The 23,818-nt window shown below is 41.1% G+C and overlaps 1 protein-coding gene and 1 non-coding gene across 5 annotated transcripts; one reads left to right on the forward strand and one right to left on the reverse strand.

The window, feature by feature from the left end:
• The first annotated feature begins 72 nt into the window (after positions 1-72).
• NMRK1 (nicotinamide riboside kinase 1) lies at positions 73-23,589 on the forward strand. Of its 4 annotated transcripts, XR_006741284.1 has the most exons (11): positions 76-395; positions 4,084-4,231; positions 5,485-5,544; positions 6,509-6,599; positions 6,930-6,978; positions 12,164-12,311; positions 12,389-12,460; positions 13,098-13,201; positions 16,096-16,179; positions 19,571-20,058; positions 20,101-20,694. XR_006741284.1 is itself a non-coding variant. In XM_045580107.1 (10 exons), exons 1-10 carry the CDS (start codon positions 236-238, stop codon positions 23,572-23,574), a joined length of 954 nt encoding a protein of 317 aa, XP_045436063.1. In that variant the 5' UTR covers positions 73-235; the 3' UTR covers positions 23,575-23,589. The 4 variants fall into 4 exon arrangements, 1 of the variants encoding a protein (XP_045436063.1); XR_006741285.1 differs by lacking the exon at positions 12,389-12,460 and having other exon boundaries at positions 73-395; XM_045580107.1 differs by lacking the exons at positions 19,571-20,058; positions 20,101-20,694 and adding an exon at positions 23,537-23,589 and having other exon boundaries at positions 73-395.
• Positions 19,179-19,309, reverse strand: LOC118716786. The gene has a single exon (XR_004987250.1). It is a non-coding gene; the product is annotated as a small nucleolar RNA SNORA18 (small nucleolar RNA).
• Positions 23,590-23,818: the final 229 nt, after the last annotated feature.

Here is a 23,818-nt window from a genome sequence, read left to right on the forward strand (position 1 = left end):
GGCGCGGGCGGCGGCGGGGGCGCGGGCGGCGGCGGGGGCGCGGCCGGCGGCGGGGGCGCGGCCGGCGGCGGGGGCGCGGCCGGCGGCGGAGCCCGGCCAGGGCGCAGCGGGCGCGCGCCCCCGACGAGCAGGCTGAACTGCGGGGTCGCGCGCAGAGCCACGCTCACCAAGAGCCCGGCCCCGCCCTACGGGGTCTGCGGCAGGCGCCCCGCGGGGCGGGCGGACCCCTCCCTTAATGACCTCTACCTGGGCCGCCTCTGACCCGGGAGGGGCGCGGTGGGAGGGGCGCAGGGGCGGGGAGCGCCGCGGGGCGGGGGCCTTGGGCTTCTGGGTTAGTGACAGGCGCGCCGGGCCGCCGCCTCTGCGGCTCGGCCCGGGAGGACTAGGAAGTCCGGGTGAGTACCTGCCTGGCCCCGCGGGGCCTGGAAGTGCCCCCCAGAGTGCTCCTCTGCTGGAGCCCGAACCCGGCTGCGTCTTGCAAGTCCCTGCGTCTCTTACCCCCTAGGTTACCCCCTATGGACCGGCCGATAGGTAGCCAGCCGCGGGCGCTCGTGCTGACTTAGTGCTTGGACGCCCCGCAGTGGTCCTTGAAATGGGGAGTCTGCCTCCCACAGGTCTTCCAGATTTGGGGGGGCGGGAGGGAGGGGGGGAGTCATCGGGGACAAGACCAGGTTGGCTAACTCTACCGCCCCCTGCCTCCTGGTATATCACAAGGCCTGCTAACCAAGAACGGTTTTCACATGTTTATATGGCTGAAAAGAGGTCAAAGGAATGTTTTGTGGCACGTGAAAATTACATAAAAGTCTCATTCCAGTGCCCATAAAGTGTTAGGGACGCCGCCACGCTCAGTGGCTTCTGTGCCGCCTGTGGCTGCTTTCACCCCATGAGAGCTGCCCGCAAAGTGGGAAACATTCTCTGTGAAGCACTTGACAAACCTTTGCCCACCCGTCACCCAGCAAACTGAATCGCCAATGGAAGCACACACGAAATGCAGCGTTTGTAAGTTCAAAATGGCACAGTCGGTATTCTACACCAGCTGTGTGCTTGGGGTGAGAAAAGTGGAAGAGAAAGAAAAGCTTTCTACATGAGACTCGACGTAAAACCAAGTTTCGAAACTTATCCCAGGGGTTAGTTAGTGAAAGATGGGAGTGATTCCCAGGGAAAGGGAAATCTTTGGCATATTCAGGAACTTTAGCCAGATTGCTCTTTTCAATACCTGGGAAAGCAAGAACATTTCGTTCGCATATTGTCGGTCTTTTGGACCGTTTGTGTTAGGGGGTTGCTATTTTCTTATAACCTGCTGATTCTGCACATGCCACCTCTGACCATTTTGCAGTTTGGAATCTAAAGTGTACCAGCCCTAGTAGTGAAATAAATGAAATGTTACAAACACCAGCTATGAAGAAAAAAAGGACTCAACAATATATTTTACTTAGGGTGAAAGAAAGTAATTAAAATGACTTATTTTGGGTTTGCTCATGGATAGCTTAGTCGCTTCTCCTACCCCCCATGCAAATGCTCTGTGCTGCCGAGGAAAGCTTTGCACTTACTGGGAGGATCAAGTACGTTAATATCCCATGAGATTGGGGGTGATTATATTCCTAGTAATCGGATGCCCTGCGCTGATGAGGCTGGAAAGTCCAAATGGTTGTCTCTCTGGAGACATTCAGTGATTCACTGTGTGTAGTTGATCAAACTTGTTTGCTTTGTGGAGGCGCTGCTGCGTGTACATACAGTATTGAGACTGGCACCTCTTGACTGAAAGCTTTTTGAAATGTGATTTAAAAATAGTTCTTAAAGAGGGCTACGGGCAGTGAAATAACAGAACCTGGTGTTGAGGTGGACAGAGCCAGGCCCAAACTTAGAAACCAACCGAAGCTGCCCTGTGCATCGGATGGGACACTGTTTGAAACAAATGGCTTCTGGGATTTCTACACCCGCTACCACCCCAGCTACTCATCCCAGCCCAAGTCTTGCTTCTGCTGCTTCCAGTTCCCGACCCTTCCCACCACATTGTCATCTGTTCATTGCTAATGGACTGTACCAACATTTTCTAAAAAAATATATTTTCTTGGTTTTTTACATAGAGGGAGGAAAAGGGATAGAGAGCCAGAAACATCGATGAGAGAGAAACATTGATCAGCTGCCTCCTGCACACTCCCTACTGGGTATGTGCCCTCAACCAAGATGCATGCCCCTGACCGGAATGAACTTGGGACCCTTGAGTCTGCAGGCCAACGCTCTATCCACTGAACCAAACCAGCCAGGGCTGTACCTCCAACATTTGCCTAAGCACTGACTTGGACAGGCTAAGACTACGAATACAGAACCGAGGGTTCCTGTTTTGGACTTGCATTGGACTGGGGGAGTTCCCTCCTGAGCCCCAGAGGATTTAGTATAATAGTAGGTTTTTTACTGTCTGTCTCACACGTGGTTTCTGAATTGCTAGAGTTCCCACCCAAATAACCCCCTCAAGCCTTTTTGCCGGGCCACAACCACACTCATTACTTACATGCTATGTCATTGGTACGGAATCCTAGTGTGCGTGTACAAATGTGGCAAGAAGCACGGGGACCAGCAGTCCTTGCCCTGTAGTGTGCAGAGAGAACACACACCCATCAATAATACATCAAAAAAAAGGGCATCAATCATACATGAGAGCCTCACAAGCCTGCACACATGTACCACCTCTTCTGTGCTCTTGTTAACACAATGCTTCTTAGCAGCTTGAAGGGAGGTCTAGTTTTGTTTCTCACTTTTCCTAAACATACCAGCTGTGTTACCTTGGGCAAGTCACTGCATTTTTCTGGGCCAATTGCAACTGCAAAATGAAGGAGTAGGCTAAGTGAACTAGTGAACTCCCTTTGCAAAAGAAACGACATTTATCAACAAAAAAAGTAAGAAAGGTACCCGCGCGAGATAAAGGGCAGCCTTCTCTTCCCAAAAAAGCATAGTTGCCACCCTCGCACTGGCATATTAAAAATAAGAATAGGGTAAAACTGCCAAAACCGGTTTGGCTCAATGGATAGAGCATAGGCTTGGGGACTGAAAGGTCCCGGGTTCGATTCTGGTCAAGGGCATGTACCTTGGTTGCAGGCACATCCCCAGTAGCGGGTGTGCAAGAGGCAGGTGATCGATGACTCTCTCTCATTGATGTTTCTAACTCTCTTATCTCTCTCCCTTCCTCTCTGTACAAAATCAATAAAAATATATTAAAAAGAATAGGGTAAAACTTAACCCAAAAGTAGAAAAATCATGTGGACCAAAAGGAGCCCCACACCAAACCTGACAGGCTCCAGAGAGGCCCATGTCCGAAAGGAACCACAGGGGACGGTCAGAACATCAGTGTTCCTGACTAAAAGCTAGTCATGGCAGGTAGTCACCTCCTGGGCCTGGAGCTTCCTTGACAAAGAAAAGGTCAAGTTTTACCTTAGGTAAGTCTGACTGTTATCTTTTTGTATCTAAGGTAACAAATCCTTGGGATGTCAGCGTCATCTCCTCTTTCCGGACCCCTCCAAGTATGTCCTCACACCAGGGCATGCGATCACACAACCCCTCACGGTTAACTTGTTCCCCAAATGCCATCTCTGTGGTGTGCCGTGAATGTTCATGGTTAACTACTCTGTACTCACCAGTGTAAAAGAAGTGTCTCTCTGTTTTGTTCTTTATCCAATCTCGGAGATTTCCTGTTTTTTGCTTTCTCCCACCTCCCTAATCTATCCCCAGTGAACTTCATGTAATTTCCCCCTTCTGTCTCTTCCTCTGTTTCTAATGTATAAAATAAGCAGCAAAACTGCCATTCTCCAGAACGTTTGTTCAATCCGTTGAGATTTTGCTTCCCAGCAATTGTCAGTTTGGCTCAAACGAACTCGGACAAGTCTACGGATTTGGCCGTTTCTTACACAGACGATGACAGCATAGAAATTGACAGTACTCGTCGTATGTAATTGGTCCCTTGACATGCTTTGTCAGTTTGGGTGGGAGATACAGTCAACAGTGCAACTCCTGGTGAAACTCAGATGCCCAGCGTGTTGTGTTATTATAGTGTTAGCATCGTCATTGTTGAATTCTTGTCTCACACAGGCATGTTAGTGAAAGTGGGACCGAACCGTAAGCTCTTGCTCTCAGTTTGGAATATTCTGGGTAAGCTGGGCAGACGCCAAGGAGCAGCTACCCCTCTGCACCAGGCTCTTCTCCCCACCACCTCTCCCCAGGGGACGTCTGGACACAGGTCAGAGGTAGGATGGGGGAGGGCTGCTGGGAACCCCAGCGCAGGGGCCACCCTCCATGAACAGCACAGCTTAGATTCCTGGTGAGCCACGCACAGCATCAGGGATAAAGAGCTGCTTTCTGAGGCTCCCTCCGCTGACTTCACCCTTTCACTTAAAAAGGTCAAGCTGGCCCATTGGAAGGGGCTTCTTAAATGGCCAAGTGTGAAACTGCCCTCCGACCCCTAGGCCAGGGGTCAGCAGACAGTGGTCTTGTGCCTAAAACCTGACCCTCTGCTTCACCATTTGCCATCTGTTTTCAGATAGGGAACACAAACTTGCAAATCCAGTTAGGGAAGTGTTATCTTCTCATTAGTAGACATGTATTACCCAGAAACAGTTGTACTCAATTATTATTATGTTTAGACTGTTATCAAAAACATAGTGGAAATTTGTTTTATCTCTTATATAAATGCTTACATAATAGCCTGGATTTCACCTCTTTACCCACAAAGCCTATAATAGGTACTGCCTATCCCATTTCTGAAAAAAATGTATCTACCGTAGCCTTAGACGAGGCTTCTGGGTGGGGAAAGGGTGCCCTGAACGTAGAGGGCGCAGAGGGGGAAGAGGGAGACAGAGAGAAGCTCTGTGGTTCCCACGTGAGGGAAATGAATCATGTCCAAGTGATTGAGTCCAGCAGGGAAAGGGCGACCTAGCTCAGGGATAGGCCGATAGGGTGTAAAACTGTAGGGTGCTCTGCAACCTGGCAGCTCTTCCACAGCCTTGAAAACGCACTTTCAAGGGTGTCTACTTTGTCTCAGGCCCTTTCAGTTCACTTGACTTGGGCACGCACCATCTGTTGGCACTTAGCAGGAGAGTGTGGCAGAGAGAAGCCAGCCCAGGCATACCACCTTTTACCATGCTTTACAGACATTGCATGGGTTTTTTTGTTTGTTTGTTTTTGGGTGTTTTTTTTTGTTTGTTTGTTTTTGTGTGTGTGTGTGTGTGTGTTTTGTTTGTTTGTTTGTTTTTATAAATTGAAGTCAAGACCCTCCACCAGCAAAAAGATTCTGACTCCCTCTATTACAGGGTGGTCTGGAACTGAACCCACGTATCTCCAGGGCATGCCTATACCGTGTGAAGCTCCTTCACAGAATGTGGACAGTCCAGGGCTGTGCCATCTTCCTCCCTCAGCTGGCCCTCCTAATGTAGGACTCTTTCTTTTACCTCTTCAGACGTCTAAATGATAAGCATTCCATTTTTTTTTTTTTAGGAAATTTCAGAAGACATTTTCAAAGCTAATTATGAAAAAATTTGTCATTGGGATTGGTGGGTGAGTAATTTTGCTACACACAGCTGGTCAAGGCACTCAGGATGTCCAAGGGGTGTTTTCATGTGGACGTGATGGGGGAAGGAGAAGCAGTGAGGATTCCTGAGTCCTAGAGAACAGGCCAGTATCAAATGCAACACGGAGCACTGGCATTTGATGGGAGAGTTTCCTTGTAAACAGAAAAACAGGAGCGGCAATAAGCAACTTTATCATTTATTTTTTATACCAAAGGCAAGGCCACGCCTCCATTTTTCTCCACTGTGCATTGAAAAAGATTTGTAGTTTTAGCTCTTTGCATTAAAATATGCGGCTCATATTCTGTGTTGCCTGTGAACCCTCTGACTGTTTCACCATAGACAAAAAAGTTCTTTTGTTTCCAACACAATAGCCGTATTTTTAGTATTTAGTCTTGGTATAACCCAATTCATTTGCCCAGTAGTTAGTTACCTTTCTCTTCAATCCTTCCCAGCTCATTTCTTTTTTTTTTTTTTTTGAGAATATATTTTTATTGATTTCAGAGATAAAGGAAAGGGAGAGAGAGATAGAAATGTCAATAATGAGAGAGAACCATTGATCGGTTGTCTCCTGCATGCCTCCTATTGGGAATCAAGCCCGCATGCTGGGCATGTGCCCTCACAGGGAATCAAACTGTGACCTTTTGGTTCATAGGTTGATGCTCAACCACTGAGCCACACTGGCTGTGCTCCAGGTTCCATATGTCCAAAGCTGGGCGTAAGTCCCAGCTTATTTCTTATAATTTATTGCACCGTTTACTTATGCCTTGATTTTCCCCACAGAAAAACATTATCTATAAAAGAAATAAATTTTCTTTGATATTAGATATTGTTTTAAATGTTCTTTTTATAAGATATTTTTTAATGTTGTATGTTTTTTAATGTAACTTTCTTCTCGGTTCTTTCAATATTTTTACAAAGTTTCTCTCTATTTTTTTTTTTTTTTGGTTCAGTGTGACAAATGGTGGGAAGACAACATTGGCTCAAAAATTGCAAAAACATCTCCCAAATTGCAGTGTCATATCTCAGGATGATTTCTTTAAGGTATCTTTAAAACTTCTTAGATAACTTATTTAACACAAAAGAAGTTTTAGTAGCAAAGTTTATTGTATTAATAGTGCATCCAAAAAGCCTTTATTGAGTGATAAAAGCTTTTGTTATGAAGGTATAGTCAATGCAGTAGTGTTACTTATCCACTAGATGGCACCACTATCACGGCTGTTCTTTGATTTTATTTATCCTCATTCAATGCATTTATTAAAGGTTTATCGCCTCTTTGTTGTATAATTGTATTATTTCTGCATTGCATAGTTTTTTGTTTGTTTGTTTTTTTGCATTGCATAGTTTTTATGGGTACTTTATTATTTTTTTCAGCCACCGTCTGAGATAGAGACAGATAAAAATGGATTTCTGCAGTACGATGGTAAGTAGATGAGCTTGTGAAAACATTACATCCTAATGTTCATTTTCTTTTTCAAAACCAAAGAGGGTGCTATCTGGGAAGACATTCTCAAAGTGTGTTTAAATACATATCACTGTACTTGGAACATGCTTTTGTAAAGGTTTCTGACTTATGTTCAACTATTTTTATTTATTTTTCTTGATTTCAGAGAAGGGAAAGAGAGATAGGAACATCAGTGATGAGAGAAAAATATTTGACCAACTGCTTTCTGCATGCCCACTACTGGGGATTGAGCCCACAACAGGATATGTGCCTTCACAGGGAATCAAACTGTGATCTCCTGGTTCGTATGTCGATATTCAGCCACTGAACCACACCGGCCAGGCTGTTCAACTATTTTTAAAAATGAAATATTTCCCCCAGTTTTATACTTAAAACTGAAAACATTGAAATGATACGGATTTTTTTCTTCTGAAGCTAGGGCAAGGTCATCCCTGCCTGGGGAATATAACCACTACTTCCCTTCCCTACCCTCAGTCTCACCTGGGGCAAACTTAAAGTACTCATCTTCTGAGCTCTCCTTTCCAGTGACCACGGTGATCTGGACAGTTGATTTTTCCTTTTTCTTTTCATTGACCAAAAACCATAATGAAATTTTTTTTTAGATGGATTCACGTCACTCCTCTACTCAATCTAACACAGCTTTGAAGCCAAAGGATTAAAGTCCAGGAGTAAAAGTTTACTTTCCTATAAAGAATGTCATGCTGCCGAAACCGGTTTGGCTCAGTGGTAGAGCGTCGGTCTGCAGACTGAAAGGTCCCAGGTTCAATTCCGGTCAAGGGCATGTACATTGATTGCAGGCACATCCCCGGTAGGGAGTGTGCAAGAGGCAGCTGGTCAATGTTTCTCTCTCATCGACGTTTCTAGCTCTCTATCGCTCTCTCCTCCTCTGTAAAAAATCAATAAAATATATTAAAAAAAAGAAAAAAAGAAAAAAGAATGTCATGCTATGCCCTAGGAAACATTGTTTTCAACAATTGATGAAGGATTATGCCTAACTCAAATGAGTTCTAACAAACTAATAAGACAAACACTAATATCCCAATTGTCCAAGGATGTGAATAAGCTATTAATAGGAGCAAAGATTATTGATAATATGCAATAAAACATCAACCTCAAAGGTACAGGGACATCCTCCAATCACAGAGCATTGAATTAGAAATTAGAAATCAATAACTAAAGAGGAAGTAAAGTCCCAAGTAATTGCAAAATAATCAATACCCTTTTTTTCTGATTAAAAATAAACATTAACTTTATTTTTATTGTTGACACTATTATAGATGTCCCCACCCCCTCTTTGCCCACTTCCACCCAGCCCCCACCCCCCTTCCCTCTGGCCATCACCACACAGTTATCTGTGTCTATGAATTATGCACAAACTATGTTCTTTGGCTAATCCCTTCACCTTCTTTCAACCAGTTTCCCCCCTCCCCTTCCTATCTGACAGCTGTCAGTCTGTTCCATATATCTTCGACTCTGTAAAAACTTTTTCTAAAAGAAAATTTTAAATATATACAAAAGTAGGCAAGAAAGTATAATAAACTCTCATGAGTTCAACATCCAGCTTTAAAAATGATGAACTCTTGGCCAATTATATTTTATCTAGACCCTCACTCACTTTCTCCTACGTTATTTTGAAGCAACTCCCAGACATCATCCATTTTATCTGAAGCAAAACACTTCTACATCCCATGACTTAAAGAATAAATCATAATGAAAATTAGAAAAGATTTTTTAATTGAATAAAAATGAAAATATATTAATACTAACATTATTTCTGGATCCAGCCAAAATGGATTGGCCCCATTCCTAACTATTTCTTCCTCTACTAAAAACCCCGGATGAAATACAGCAAACAAAGGAAAGACTCTGAAGGATGAAAAGAAGAGAGCAGACGGACTAGGGACTTCAGGCTTTGAGGAATAACATGGTTGTGAATTACCAGAGTTTCCTTTTTTCCTCTTGTACATTCTAGAAGGGGTGCTAGAGAAGTGTGCAACATGGAACCATCAATAGATACAGACAACAAACAACCAAACAAACCAGGAAAGGATGTCCTAGCAGAATAGAAAATCATTTTTGCAATATCCACCCTACTCAAGCCAAAGGAAAAACACACACACCACTTTCCCCTCATGATGTTAGCAGGGCCAAGTGGGGAGCAAGACTTCTGAACCCATCACACTAGTCAGGTGGGGTGAATTGACCCTCGGTGTCATCCATAGGGATCATATCAGTGGAACAAAACGGTGACTGAACGTCCACCCCCACCTCCAGCAAAGCGGCAGGATGAGGTTGTGTGAGGTGGTGCTAGTTGTACTCCACACTTTTTTCCCCCCCGCCCAGATAGTCAGCTACTATCAGCAGAACTCAGTAGAGAGCTGAACTTGACTCATTGCTGAGCAGCAATGAAGCCACACCAGCACATTAATTTTCCCTTTCTCCCTTCATGGCAATCCCTCCCACCCTAAGTATCAGTGAGGCTCAGCGGGAAGCCAAACATCCCCTCATCTGGGCAATCAACATCTAAACAGGTGACTACCTGCAAAAGAAGAAGAAGGAGAAGGAGAAGGAGACTGAATAGGCTTAAGAACCTCTCTCTAACGATCAATGGAAAAATATTCTCAGGTTAGGATTAAAAATAAAAAACAAAACAACAACAAAAAACAGGAAAGGGACAAATTACAAATACCAGAAACAAAAATAATAGCATTAGAGATGCTACCTACATTAAAAGGTATTATAAACAACTTATGTGAATATATTAGAAAACAATTGAAATTTACTATTTCCCAGAAAAATATAACTCACCAAGACTACTAGGTGTACTGGTTAATAATGTGGATTTTTTTCAATAGATGGAGTTACTGTATATGTGATTTGATATGCATGCTATTTTGTTATATTGACAGCAAGCTTCACAATTTCATATGTCAAATTTGCTGAAGGTGTTGACATCATAGATATTTTTACACTTAAAAATATCAAGTTTTGTGTCCCAAAAAAAGAGCATTTGTGGGAAGTTTTAATTAATTACTTTATTTTGAAGAAAAGTGCTGCTGAAAGTTATTATATACTTCGGGAAGCTTAGGGTGAACATGCTCCATCTCAAAACACTTGTGAACGCTGGTTTAAACACTTTAAAAGTGATGATTTCTATGTGAAAGACAAAGGACATCCAGATCAACCGAAAAAAGTTTGAAGACCAACAATTACAAGCATTATTGGATGAAGATGCATGTCAAACTCAGAAACAACTTGCAGAAAGATTAAATGCTCAGCAAACAATTTCTGATTATTTCCAAGCAATGGGAAAGATTTTAAAGGAAGGAAAATGGGTGCCACATCAACTGAATGAAAGACAAATGGAAAACCAAAAAGTCATCAGTAAAATGTTGCTTCAACAGCTCAAAAAAAGTTTTTTTTCCATCGAATTGTGACTGTTGATGAAAAATGGATTTATTTTGAGAATCCCAAATGCACAAAATCATGGGTTCATCCAGGTTAGTAGACAATCCATATTATTAACCAGTTAATCTGCCTTATTAACCAGCTAATATGTAATCTGCATTATTAACTAGTTAATAGGCAATCCACATTATTAACCGGTTAATACGAATTTTGTAATAAAAGAAAATACAATAATTTCAAGAGAAACATCAAAAGTGCTTTATTCAAAGTAATGTCCATTGCTAGCTACACTTTTCCCCCATCTTTCAGGTAATTTGTGGATACTCTCCCAATAGAACTTTTCTTGTTTTGAGGCAGACCATTCAGAGACCCAGTTTTCCACTTCATATGTTTTAAAATGCTGCTCAGAAAGTGCCTGTGCCATCGAATGGACCAAGTGGTAATATGAAGGAGCAATACAACAAAATAACATACATATCAAATCGCATCTATATCAACATATGTGTAACTCCATTTAGTTTTTTAAAAATCTACATTATTTGCCAGGATCGGTTTAGCTCAGTGGATAGAGCGTCGGCTTGGGGACTGAAGGGTCCCGGGTTCGATTCCGGTTAAGGGCATGTGCCTTGGTTGTGGGCATATCCCCAGTGGGGGGTGTGCAAGAGGCAGCTGATTGATGACTCTCTCTCTTCGATGTTTCTAACTCTCTATCTCTCTCCCTTCCTCTCTGTACAAAAATCAATAAAATATATTTTTTTTAAAAAATCTACATTATTAACCGGAACACTTAGTAACACCAGAACAGAGAAAATCTTAGTAACCCTATATCTATTAAATAAATTAAGGATTAATTAATTTAAAAACCTCTAAGCCCAAATGACTCAATTCAGTACTTCTGAGTGAGACGCAGAATTTGCCTTCCTAGTAAATTCCCAGGTCATGCTGAGGCTGCTGGTCAAGGTACCACACTTTCAGAATCATTTTTATAACCAAAAGCTCAGAAAGAATGCTCATTTTAGTATTTGAAAACGACATATTTGTGTTCTTTGCAAAAGTTTTAATGGTTTTCCTCTTGTTTATTGTAAGAGCTTTTTATATATTGAAAATATTAGTTCTGCCCTAACAGGTTTGGCTCAGTGGGTAGAGCGTTGGCCTGCGGACTGAAAGGTTCCGGGTTCAATTCCAGTCAAGGACATGTACCTTGGTTGCGGGCACATCCCAGTAAGAGGTGTGCAGGAGGCAGCTGATTGATGTTTCTCACTATCCCTCACCCTTCTTCTCTGTAAAAAATCAATAAAATATTAAAAATGTATTAGTTTTTTACCATATACACTAGATATTTTCCTCAGTGTGTCATATATCTTTTAAACTAATTTGTAGATATTTTGTCATCCAAAAATGTTAGACTTTTATGCAGTCGGGATAGTAGACGTTATAAATAAAGCAAGATTAGCCTTGAGTTTATCACTGTCAAAGCTGCTCATGAGGACATGGAAGTTCATTGTACTTTTTACTCTCTACTTTTGTATGTGTATCAAAGTTCCCATAATAAAAATGTTTCAAACATACCAATTTATCAATATTAGGGTTTAAAAGTATCTAAAAGGTTTGTTATTCTGTTTTTTGAAGAGTGAATAATGTTGTTTAATATATTTAGCAAGCCCAGGATATACTCAAATCCTGCATCATAACACTTTTTTGGTACTGATTTCTCATTTTTGTATGTTGTTTGAAGTGCTTGAAGCGCTTAACATGGAAAAAATGATGTCCACCGTTTCTTGCTGGATGAAAAGCCCAAGACACTCTCCGGTATCAACAGACTGGAGAAACGCTGAGGAAGTTCCCATATTAATCATCGAAGGCTTCCTTCTCTTTAATTTTAAGTAAGCATCCTCACTCAGATATTGGCTCTGAATGAATGGGAGGAAATCCCTGTGAACTAAATATGCTATTATTTTAGGCCCCTTGAGACTGTATGGAATAGAAGATACTTTCTGACCATTCCATATGAAGAATGTAAGAGGAGGAGGAGGTAAGTTTTAAAATTGCCTTTGTAGATGATGATTCAAAAGACAGAATTTATAAAGAAGAATGAGGACAGCAACATTATTGAGCAATATGTATATGTCATTTTTTCAAACAAGGGAAGCCTCAGCTCTTTTACACAATAAGCAAAGCCTTTTTCCATAAATAATCATCCACGTGGACAAATACAAATTACTTTTCTAAGAAAAGGCCCTATAGGAGCTATTTGGCTGATTTCTCCTCAATCTTCAAATGAAATAATTCCATGCTGATTATGACTCCAAATTAGTTGGCCTAGATTCTGCTGTAGCCACAAAGAACACCAATTAATTTAAAGCTCACTCTTGCGTATCAGTATTTCTATCATTATTTACATTGGTATTTATCTCTTAATTATTTTATAAAAAAAAAACTAGAGGGAGGAAAAGATAATATAAATTATAGTGAATTAGAAGATTAACTTTTGGATGAGCAAACTAAATTCTTTTTATTGTCTTTGTAACTGGCATTGAGTCTAAAATGTATAGTTTTAATCCTGTTTAGATTCTATCTCAGTGATTTTTTTTTAATTATCCTGGCCGTTACTATATTACTTTATCCATGTGTGTTTCTATCAACATGAAGCTTCCCACCTGTTTTGACAGCACGAGGGTTTATGAGCCTCCAGACCCTGAAGGGTACTTTGATGGCCACGTGTGGCCCATGTATCTAAAGCACAGAGGAGAAATAGAGAGCATTGAGGAGATTGGTAAGTGCCCTTGCTCCCTCCACGGGAGACCTTTTAACCTATCATTGCCAGAAAGTACACAAAATTCAAAAGACATGTTTCTTTTTTTCTTTTTTTCTTTTTTTTAATAAAATTGATTTTTTACAGAGAGGAAGAGAGAAGGATAGAGAGCTAGAAACATCGATGAGAGAGAATCATCGATCAGCTGCCTCTTGCACACCCCCCACTGGGGATGTGCCTGCAACCAAGGTACATGCCCTTGACCGGAATCGAACCTGAGACCTTGCAATCTGCAGGCTGACGCTCTATCCACTAGCCAACCTGGTTTCAGCAGAAGGCGTGTTTCTTATGTGTGTGTTATGTTATAAAGGAAACTTTACTGTGCAGCACTCTGGGCTCCCGTATTTCACAACAGGCTCTCCTGGCTTCTGCTTGTCTCTCTATGGCTCTTGTGAATAGCTTGGTGATTTCTAGGTGGTCGTTTATTCAGTCAATATGGATTGAATGTTTTCAATGTACACGTATTGTCCTGGTGATATATATCAAGGGAAATAAGGCAGATCCTGTCCATCTTCTCATGAGCCAACATTCTACTACGGAAGCAAACGTTAAACTAGCTACCTGAGCATGCCCTTTCCAGCTGTGCCGAGTGCTGTGACAACAAGCTCTTAGGGCACTGCCTACATCCCAGGGATCCAGCCACATGCCAGCTGTGCTCTGACAGGGTTAACTGGAGAAAGGGAAGAGTGCTGGGATGGAAGATCATCACCCTGGGCAGTGGGTGTGATACATGGAAAGGGCCAGGGGGCCGGAAGGAATGATCAGCATCCGGAAGAAGGTTGGTGTATTTGTGGAGAGAAAAACCAAGGACAAGAAGTGCTGCTGGTAATACAGGAAAGATCCTAACCCTCAAGGTCACACAGGCCAGTTAAGGACGTGGGTCATTATCCCAGTAAAAGTAGGAAGCCCTCTACAGACAGGTTTAAACAAGGACACGTCAGATACCAGATTCTTTTTTTTTTAAATATATTTTATTGATTTTTACAGAGAGGAGGGAAGAGGGATAGAGAGCTAGAAATGTCGATGAGAGAGAAACATCAACCAGCTACCTGTTGCACACCCCCTACTGGAGATGTGCCCGCAGCCAAGGTACATGCCCTTGACCAGAATTGAACCCGGGACCCTTTAGTCCACAGGCCGACGCTCTATCCAGTGAGCCAAACCTGTTTCGGCCAGATTCTTGTTTAATAAAATCTCTTTGGCCATGTGGAGGCTCGGTGTAGAGGATGCAATATTGGGCACGTGTGCTCAATAGAACTGGATGGTAGTGTAGATACGGTGGGTCCAGGAAATCAAGGTGTCGAGAATAATACCTTGGAACCTGGCAGGTACTGTTTTGGAAAATAGAAATAAGTGAAGGAGTTGCAGGTTTGGAAGATAAGGATGCAAGTCTGTTTTTGCACAAGTTAAGATACCTGAGAGGCATAAAGTGGTGATTTGGGGGTACACATCTGGATGGATGAGCCCAGGCTCAGAACAGACCTCTGGAATACAGGGCTCCACACAGAAACTGCAGGAAGCCCGGGGGGGGGGGGGGGGGGGGGGCGGAGGGGGGGGGGAAGGCTCTTAGTTGGAGCAGAAGCAGAACTGATGCATACTTTTCAGAATAAAGGGAGCTGCCCATGTTGGGAAGAGCTCCGTGGCCTCCAGGGGGCTATGTCTGAACCGTGCAGAAAGCGCATGGGGCCTCCCCCCTGGTCTGGTGGCCGTTATAATCTCTTCTTCAGTCAAGTTCAACCCCTTCTCCCCATCCACAGGGCCGCTGCTGGGGTTCTAGCCACAGCACTTCCAGTTTGGACATGGTTACAGGAGCATCCTCTTCTCACTGTTCCTCTCTCCCTCTCCCTTTAAAATGGCAATCTAACTATGTCCCTGTCTAGCTTGATATCTTCATAGAGTCTCCAGCTCTCTGGTAAAACCCCCACACAGCCAGACATCAAGGCCTCTAACAGCAAAGGCACAGCCTTGTTCCACAACCTCCTCTCTCCACTGTTTCTGCCTCCCCACATTCTAGGCCTTCCTAACGGTGCAAAATTCTCTCCTACCTCCCTACCGCTGCAGGTGTCTGACTAGAAGGCCTTTTCCTTTCTGTAACATACATAACTTCCACTTTTTCTCCAAGACTTACTATGCCAATTTCATTAAAAATATATATCTTCTGAGTCTGGCTGGAATGGCTCAGTGGTTGAGCATCGACCTATGAACAAGGAGGTCACAGTATGAGCTAGAGCATATATCTGGATTGAGGGCTCAATCCCCAGTGGAGGGCATGCAGGAGGCAACTGATCAATGATTCTCTTTCATCATTAATGTTTCTATCTCTTCCTTCCTCTCTGAAGTTATATATATATATATATATATATATATATATATATATATATATTGTTTTTTAATACATATCTTCTGGGCCTAAAGAATTCTGATTCAGTATATATATGGCCTGAAGAATTTTGATTCAGTATATATCTTACACCCCTACATGGTGTAAGAAGCTTCACATATAATCTTGATGCATCAGTAAGTGGGATAACTACTCCCTTACAGGATTCTTTCAGAGACACACCTCTTCAGTGCCATTTAATGATTTTCTTTTTCTTCCATTAAAAAAAAAAGTAATAATGTTTATATTAACTAGTGTTCATTTCTCTATAATTAACCACAAATTTTTACCTGTTGTTCCTGACTATAATGTACTTCACTCTCTAATGGCTATTCATTTATTTTTATTTTATGATCCTGAGTTCTTTGGTTAAACCTACTAGGTATTTTCAAGAGATACCAGGTGCCAACGTAAGCATGCTATCTTAATAAGCCTGTTAGCATTTATTTGACTTGCTCTCTTTTTCCCTTTTCAGTTTACCTGGATGGGACAAAATCTGAAGAGGAACTCTTTTCACAAGTGTATGAAGATCTAAGACAGGAACTTGCAAAGCAAAAATGTAAATATTGTCCTACTGAAGTGGAAGGAACAGCTAGGAACATAGTTCATTACATACCTAAGAATGGCATACCAGAATGCTAATGTAGGAATGACTGTATCCATTTATTCACTGCTTTGAGGATAATTCAGAATCAGATTATGAATGGGTTTGAGGACTCAATCAATTTTTTGAGGGTGAAAATATCCACCCTTCGTTATACCTCTTAACATTTATGTTATGTACAATAGTTTAAATATTTTAGTAGATAGCTGCTATTTCAATAAGACTGAAGTGATCCTTTGGCCAAGTGAAGTTAAAATGTTAATATGTTTAGAGCTCCCCTTCTCCTTATTCCTCTCAAAGATTTTTTTCACCAATTTCTGTTTCCCAGATACCTCAAAACTAAACACAAGTTTTCCATTTTAGCCTTGCTAAATGTTCCCATGGAAGACTTTGATTGGTCCTGCTTGGGTCACATGACTTTTGCTAAACCAATCACTATGGCCAGGGAACTGGCATACTCTGACTGGCTAAAACTGGATCCTACTGATCTTGTAATTGAATATGCCTCTTAAGGTCTCCTGAATTAAAGGGATAAATGAAAGGGAAAGCAGAGCAGGAGGTAGAAACCAGAAGAAGGAGGATAACAAAGCATGTTGGGAGAATAAAACTATAGATCTAGCTGCTGTTATATTTGAACTAAAAAGATTTTTACTGCTAATCATGCAAAATGCAATAATCGGCTGACTCAAGACAAGAGAGTAGAGTCACTCCAGCAGTGAAGAATATTACATGATTTGTGTGTGTGTGTGTGTGTGTGTGTGTGTGTGTGTGTGACACACACTGCCATAGTCCAAATATCATCTCTCAAGAATCAGATTTCCCATGTCCTCAATAAATTCCTATCTGACCAGGAAACTGAGCCCAGCAATGCAGCTTATAGTTCCTCCATGCTCCCAATTTCAGGATCAGCCCTTCATGTAGGCATGAATCCAACTGAAGAAATTTCAGGACCATTTTTAAATTACTTCTTAGGGAACCTTATAATTCTTGCCAGATATGCCTGCCCGCCCCTGCCATCTGTTACCTTGATGAAAGGCAGGCCTCCAGCATGTATGGATAATGGAGTGTAGGGGGAAAATGGGGCTCTGCCTTCATAAATGATAGCACCTGCGCCAACGCCACTTGTATAGGGGTCAGTGGCTTTCTTTCTGGCCCTACAGAGATATTTCCAGGGTCATTTCAGCTTTTGGTCACCTAGGCTTTTCCATCTTCTCGATAATGGCCAGTGAGCAGATCAATTCTCCCTTAGTGACTGAGTCATATACTGGAGTTTGCCCTTATGTTTTGCCTGCTGATAAAAATAAAAGGATCATGCAAAGGAGGAAAGAATATACAATGGAGTCAAGACAGTTTCTTCAATAAATGGTGTTGGGAAAATTGGGTAGACACATGCAAAAGAATGAAACTAGATCACCAACTTACACCATACACAAAAATAAACTCAAAATGGATACAGGACTTAAACATCAGACGGGAAACCATAAAAATACTAGAAGCATCTTCAGGCAGCAAAATCTCAGACGTATGCCAAAAGAACTTCTTCACTGATACTGCCCCTAGGGCAATGGAAGCTAAAGAGAAAATAAACAAATGGGACTACATCAAAATAAAAAGCTTTTTTACAGCAAAAGAAACCATCAACAAAACAACAAGAAAGCCCACGGTGTGGGAGAACATATTTGCAAATAACACCACTGATAAAGGTTTAATCTCTAACATCTACAGACAGCTGATACAACTAAATAAAAGGAAGATGAATGATCCAATTAAGAAATGGGCAAGGGACCTAAATAGAATATTTTCAAAAGAAGACAGAAGGAAGGCCAAAAGGCACATGAAAACATGCTCAAAGTCACTAATTATACGAGAGATGCAAATCAAAACAACAATGCGGTACCATCTCACACCTGTCAGAATGGCCAACATCAACAAATCGACAAACGACAAGTGTTGGCGAGGTTGCGGAGAAAAAGGAACCCTCGTGCACTGCTGGTGGGAATGCAGACTGGTGCAACCACTGTGGAGAACAGTGTGGAGTTTCCTCAAAAAACTGAAAATGGAACTCCCATTTGACCCAGTAATCCCACTCCTAGGAATATATCCCAAGAAACTAGAAACACCAATCAGAAAGGATATATGCACCCCTATGTTCATAGCAGCACAATCTACAATAGCCAGAATTTGGAAACAGCCTAGGTGCCCGTCAGCAGATGATTGGATCAAAAAACTATGGTACATCTACACAATGGAATACTATGCTGCCATAAAGAAGAAGGAATTCTCATCATTTGCAGCAACCTGGATGGAATTGGAGAACATCATGCTGAGTGAAATAAGCCAATCAATGAAAGAGAAACACCACATGACCTCACTCATTTGTGGATAATAAAGAGCATTATAAACTGATGAACCAAAAGATAGATATAGAGACAGTAAAGCAACAAGCAGATTGTCAAATTACAGCGGGGAGGGGAGGAGGATCTGGGGGAGATAATAGATCAACCGAAGGACTTGTATACATGCATATAAGTACAACCAATGGACATAAAACTATGGGGAGGGAGGGGCTATGGGGGAGGGAGGGAGGGGGGCAAAAAAAAAATCATTAAAATATGTAAAAAAAAAATAATTAAATAAATTAAAAAAAATAAAAAATAAAAAATAAAAGGATCATGGATTTCAGGCAAATTATTCGTAGTCCTGTACCAAACGCCAGCTTTTGCCATGGGACTAAGGCCCCAGAATAGTTGGCATGCTGAAGGTCTACAAGAAAGTACATGTCCATGTGTGTTACACCCTCCTCGTTGCTTGCCTATGTCCTAGAGACTTGTAAGGAAATAATTAACTGTTCCTTTTAAGGCTATCTTGCTTGTTTCTAGATATTGGATAAAGTTTAAAAAGAAGAAAATACAGGGTGGGCAAAAGTAGGTTTTTTTGTTTGTTTGTTTGTTTTCAGATGTCTTGTAATCCCTTCCCATAGATCTAACACACAGTTCTATGAATAAAGGAAGCAACGTATTTATTCTATGAAGTGTTTCCAATGATGTAAGTCTACAAAAAAAGACCCATCAGGATAGACCTCAATAAAAGTAGGTTTATAGTTGTGAGTACGTAAACAAAGTTTATTCTTGTGTTATTATTTGTTTATTAATTATTGGATTGTCCATATGAATAGTATAAACCTACTTTTGCCCACCCCTGAGTGTAACAGACACTTTAGAAGAAAAATAAAAACCAAAAAAGATCAGCTTTTCCTTCCTCCAAGACCTATGTTATTTTTTTCCCAGTTGTATAAGTTTACTGTGTTATATTAACCCACCATCTTTCCCATTTCTTCCAACCATAGTGTCCTGCAAAGCCAGCCTGGAGGGATCCTCAGAATAACCCGCTGTGACCCTTAATTCAGGAATGAGCTAGTGGGGAGGAGTTTCAGATGTTTCATTTGACTACACTTTACATTTCTCATAACATCTCATAACCCTGATCAACTAATTTTCCACTCTAAGCATGTAAAAGCGTAATTGTGATAAAGTCATAATTATGAATGGGAAACAACAAAGACTGAATTTGATTGATAAGAAACACTAAATGACCCAGGAGAATAAGGATGTGAAGTTATATATTTAATTCCATCCTTCTTAAATCCAGACGTTGAAGCGAATTTGAATGATTATCTATTCTCACTATAATAAGGCAGTCTAGTCACTAGCATCATTCAAACATCCTTTAAGAATATTTACTTTTACCTCATGATAACAGTATCCTGTCTAATAAAGAGGGAATATGCAAATTGACCATCATGCTATCACAAAGATGGCTGTGCCCTCAGCAGAGGTGGGGTTTCCGTAACACAAGATGGCTGCGCCCACAGCAGAGGCTGAATTCCCATAACAAGCCTTAACGAGCAATCAGCAGGGACCTGAGGTTGAGCCCCCCACCCAGTGCTGGGCCAGGAGACCTGAGTTTGCACCCCCTACCCAGAGGGGCCCGCTGGGTCAGGGTCTCACATGATTTTGAGGCACCGTGGGTGGGTTGGGACTTGACTTTGGGTCCCACAGCACATCCCAGACTCTAACGGGAGGAAGATTTTCATATACATTTTACTAATTTTCTTTAATCTCTAACACTTATAGAGAAGGGTAAATAGCAATATTAAAATATTTCCTTAATTAATCCCCTTTTAATGTGCACGAATTTCATGCACTGGGCCACTAGTATTGATTATAAAACAAATTTTAATGTAAAAGCAAAAGGAGAAAAAAAATCATTTATATGTCCACCAGTCAGCATGTTAACATTTTAATGAGTATACATCCAGTGATTTTGCTGTTCACATTCATCTGTCTTTTATATGGTTACATGGTTCATTGTGATGCTTGTTTCCTTTTAAAGTTAATATTTAATATTTAAGAAGCTTTATGGAGTCCATTATATAATGAAACTGAATAAAACTAAATTGCTCTCCCAGTTAAGAGTTGAAGTCTGAGTTCTGTTTTGCTCATTGAAAGCGAATTATAAGACAACATGGACATCTTAGTGTAGAAGATGTCATGTGTCTAGTTTCAAATCATAGAAATAAGAAATTGCAAACTAAAAATATAATCAAATTTTTATATTTTTCTTTTTGGCATTTTTCTACATTGGATTTAAAATATAATTCCTAATTATAAAGTAAGAGTAGCATAATAGTTCAAATTGATGTAAGATTATTGAGTCATTTCTCAATTGTTGGATATTTAGTATTGTACAAGTGTTTTATATTGGCAATAACATGTTATAAAAGATACCTACAAAGCTTGCTGGTTTTCTTTAATTACATTGAAATTTTACAGAATAGCGCTTAGTCAAAGAATATAGTCATTTTCACATTTTACATACTTCAAATATTAAATACTAAAAAGGAAAGAACTCGTGGACATTGGAAAACAGTGTGGTGATTGCAGGGAGTGGGGGTGAGGAGGGGGAAGGTGGATGGAGGTGGAGGAAGTATAGAGAGCATAAGTGGTGATGGAGAGATGAAAAAAAGAAGCAGAGGCATGGATATATGGAACAGACTGACAGCCATCAGATGGGAGAAGGTGGTGAATGGATGAAAGAAGGCAAAGGGATTAGCCAAAGAACATATATGCATAACCCATAGTAACCCATAGACACAGACAACAATGTGGTGATGGCCAGAGGGAAGGTGGGGTAAGGGTAGGGTGGATGTGGACGAAGGGGTTGGGGAAGGAGAATGGAGACATTTGTAATAGTGTCAACAATAAAAATAAAGTTAAAACAATTTTTTAAAAGATTAAATACGGCCGAAACCTGTTTGGCTCAGTGGATAGAGTGTCGGTCTGCAGACTGAAAGGTCCCAGGTTCAATTCCGGACCAAGGGCATGTACCTTGGTTGCCAGCACATCCCCAGCAGGGGGTGTGCAAGAGGCAGCTGATCGATGATTCTCATTGATGTTTCTAACTTTCTATCCCTTTCTCTTCCTCTCTGTAAAAAATCAATAAAATAATATTTTTTAAAAAGTACTAGAATATATCCCAATGCAGTCACACCACAGGGTCCACAAAGATGCCATCAATATAGCAAAAATAGAGATATAATAGTATGTTCCCTGCTAGCTTCCAGATCCTAGGGAAGCTGGGTTGTTTTATTCAAGATTAAAAATTGAGACTAAAACTCATGCAAAGACATCCCTATTGACTCCTCCCTTCAAGCCTGCACAGCAAGTTCCTGGAACGAATTGTTCCAGCAGTGGTTCTCAAACCTTAGCCCGTATCTGGATTAATTGGAGGGCTCATTGAGACAGATTGCTGGCCCCCAACCCCAGTTTCTGATTCAATAGGTTTGGGGGGCAGGGCCCTGGAATTTGCATTTCTAACAAGTTCCCAGATGATATTACCGCTGACCCGGGGCCACACTTTTAGAGTTACTGCACTCTGCACAGTAGTAGACAAATAGCTCACAGGCCCATGAAGCCCCACCCTGCATATTTGGACACTACCAGCTTGAAATTACTGGTGTTTTTAGCCCCAAAAGCATTGCAAAATCATCCCTGTGCCAATTTTTTATTTTATTCACTTTTAGATCCAAAGTCTTCATTTTGCCTCAACTGTAAAAATTAATCTGGACCCTTAACTATTCTGCCAGCTGGAACGATGTTAGTTTGTCAACAGTGGGCACTAGAGAGACATTGAAAAAGAAAAGGACTTTGCTTTCCGTGAAGTCAGCAACTGTAGCAAAGTTCTTCTGGTGAGACATCTCCCAATAAGTGGCTTTCCCAAAGCACCCTTGACAGTGGATTTCCCCAAAATTCCAGAGGGCAGATTCCAGCAAGTTTGGCTGACGTGGCACCACAGTGACTTCTGTGCCATTCAGGGAGCCAGGGCAGATCCTTCTTTTTTTTTTTCTTTTTTTTTTTTTTTTTTTTTTTTAACTGATTTGAGAGAGAGAGGGGAGGGAAGGATAGGAAAAAGATAGGGAGGGAAAAAGATTGATTTGTTGTTCCACTTATTTACCCAGTTGTTGGTTGAGTCTTGTAGAATGTGCCCTGACTGGGGACCAAACCCGCGCAACCTTGATGTACTGATGCTCTAACAAACTGAGTTCCCCAGCCAGGGCTTCTCCAAGGTCTGGCTCTCATTACTGGCTCATCCCTTCCTCAGTCACTGAGATGTGGCTGTTCCTTAAGAGTTCTCATTAATTCTTAGTAGCCAATACCTTGTGTATATTCTATTTACATAATAAATATATCATCAGAGTTACCGTGTTTTTCGGACCATAAGACGCTCTGGACCATAAGACGCACCAGTTTTTAGAGAAGGGAAATGAAGAAAAAAAGATTCTGAAACAAATAGTGTCCTAAAATATTTTATGTGCATTAAAACCCAACATCACAGTCATAAATACATGTAATCAACCCTGTAAAGTAAACAGCAGCATTTAGAACCATTTTAGAGCCGGGCAAGCACACAGAGACCACACAGAGCCGGGCAAGTAAAAAAACTTTTTTTTTAAAGTAGATGTGTAGGCTATATTTGGATCATAAGACACAGGGACTTCCCCCCCCCCCCCCCCACTTCTGGGGGGAAAAAAGTGCATCTTATGGCCAAAAAATACGGTATTTAGGTCTTTTTTATATTTTAATACATATGTTTATATAAACAAATATATTTAAAACATATTTCATTTATATATAACTATGATGTATCTGTTTAGTTAATTTATATAATATAATTATTAATTTTTAAAGGATAATTATATTTATTTTATGTAAGAATGTATACAATTATTTAATTAAACTTTTTTTGTTCACAGTACTTTGTGGTTTCTCTCCCCTAATGGACTCAGATTGATACAACTATTGGTATATTATTCAACTGATTTATAGAAGATGAATTTTGGCAACTATGTGGTTCCTTTAAAAAAAATGTTTTCCATCTCTTATCTCTGGGATACCATGCTCATAGAATAAAAACATTTTTGTCCATCAAAAGGGCTATAGCCTGCAATCCTATGCTCGTTATGTTATCATACCTGTTTCTGCAGCAGACATTACATGGAATTCCTAAGTCTATTTTGGATAGTCTCAATTTGACA

This window comes from Pipistrellus kuhlii, unplaced genomic scaffold, assembly GCF_014108245.1.
Source record: "Pipistrellus kuhlii isolate mPipKuh1 unplaced genomic scaffold, mPipKuh1.p scaffold_m20_p_12, whole genome shotgun sequence".
Taxonomy (NCBI): Eukaryota; Metazoa; Chordata; class Mammalia; order Chiroptera; family Vespertilionidae; genus Pipistrellus; species Pipistrellus kuhlii.

Bases quoted from the DNA above. Each gene is read 5' to 3' on its own strand.
- NMRK1 (XM_045580107.1), top strand. From the start codon at position 236: ATGACCTCTACCTGGGCCGCCTCTGACCCGGGAGGGGCGCGGTGGGAG. The intron at 4,232-5,484 runs GTCAGAGGTAGG...TTTTTTTTTTAG, and splicing joins CAGGGGACGTCTGGACACAG to GAAATTTCAGAAGACATTTT. The intron at 12,461-13,097 runs GTAAGTTTTAAA...CTGTTTTGACAG, and splicing joins GAATGTAAGAGGAGGAGGAG to CACGAGGGTTTATGAGCCTC.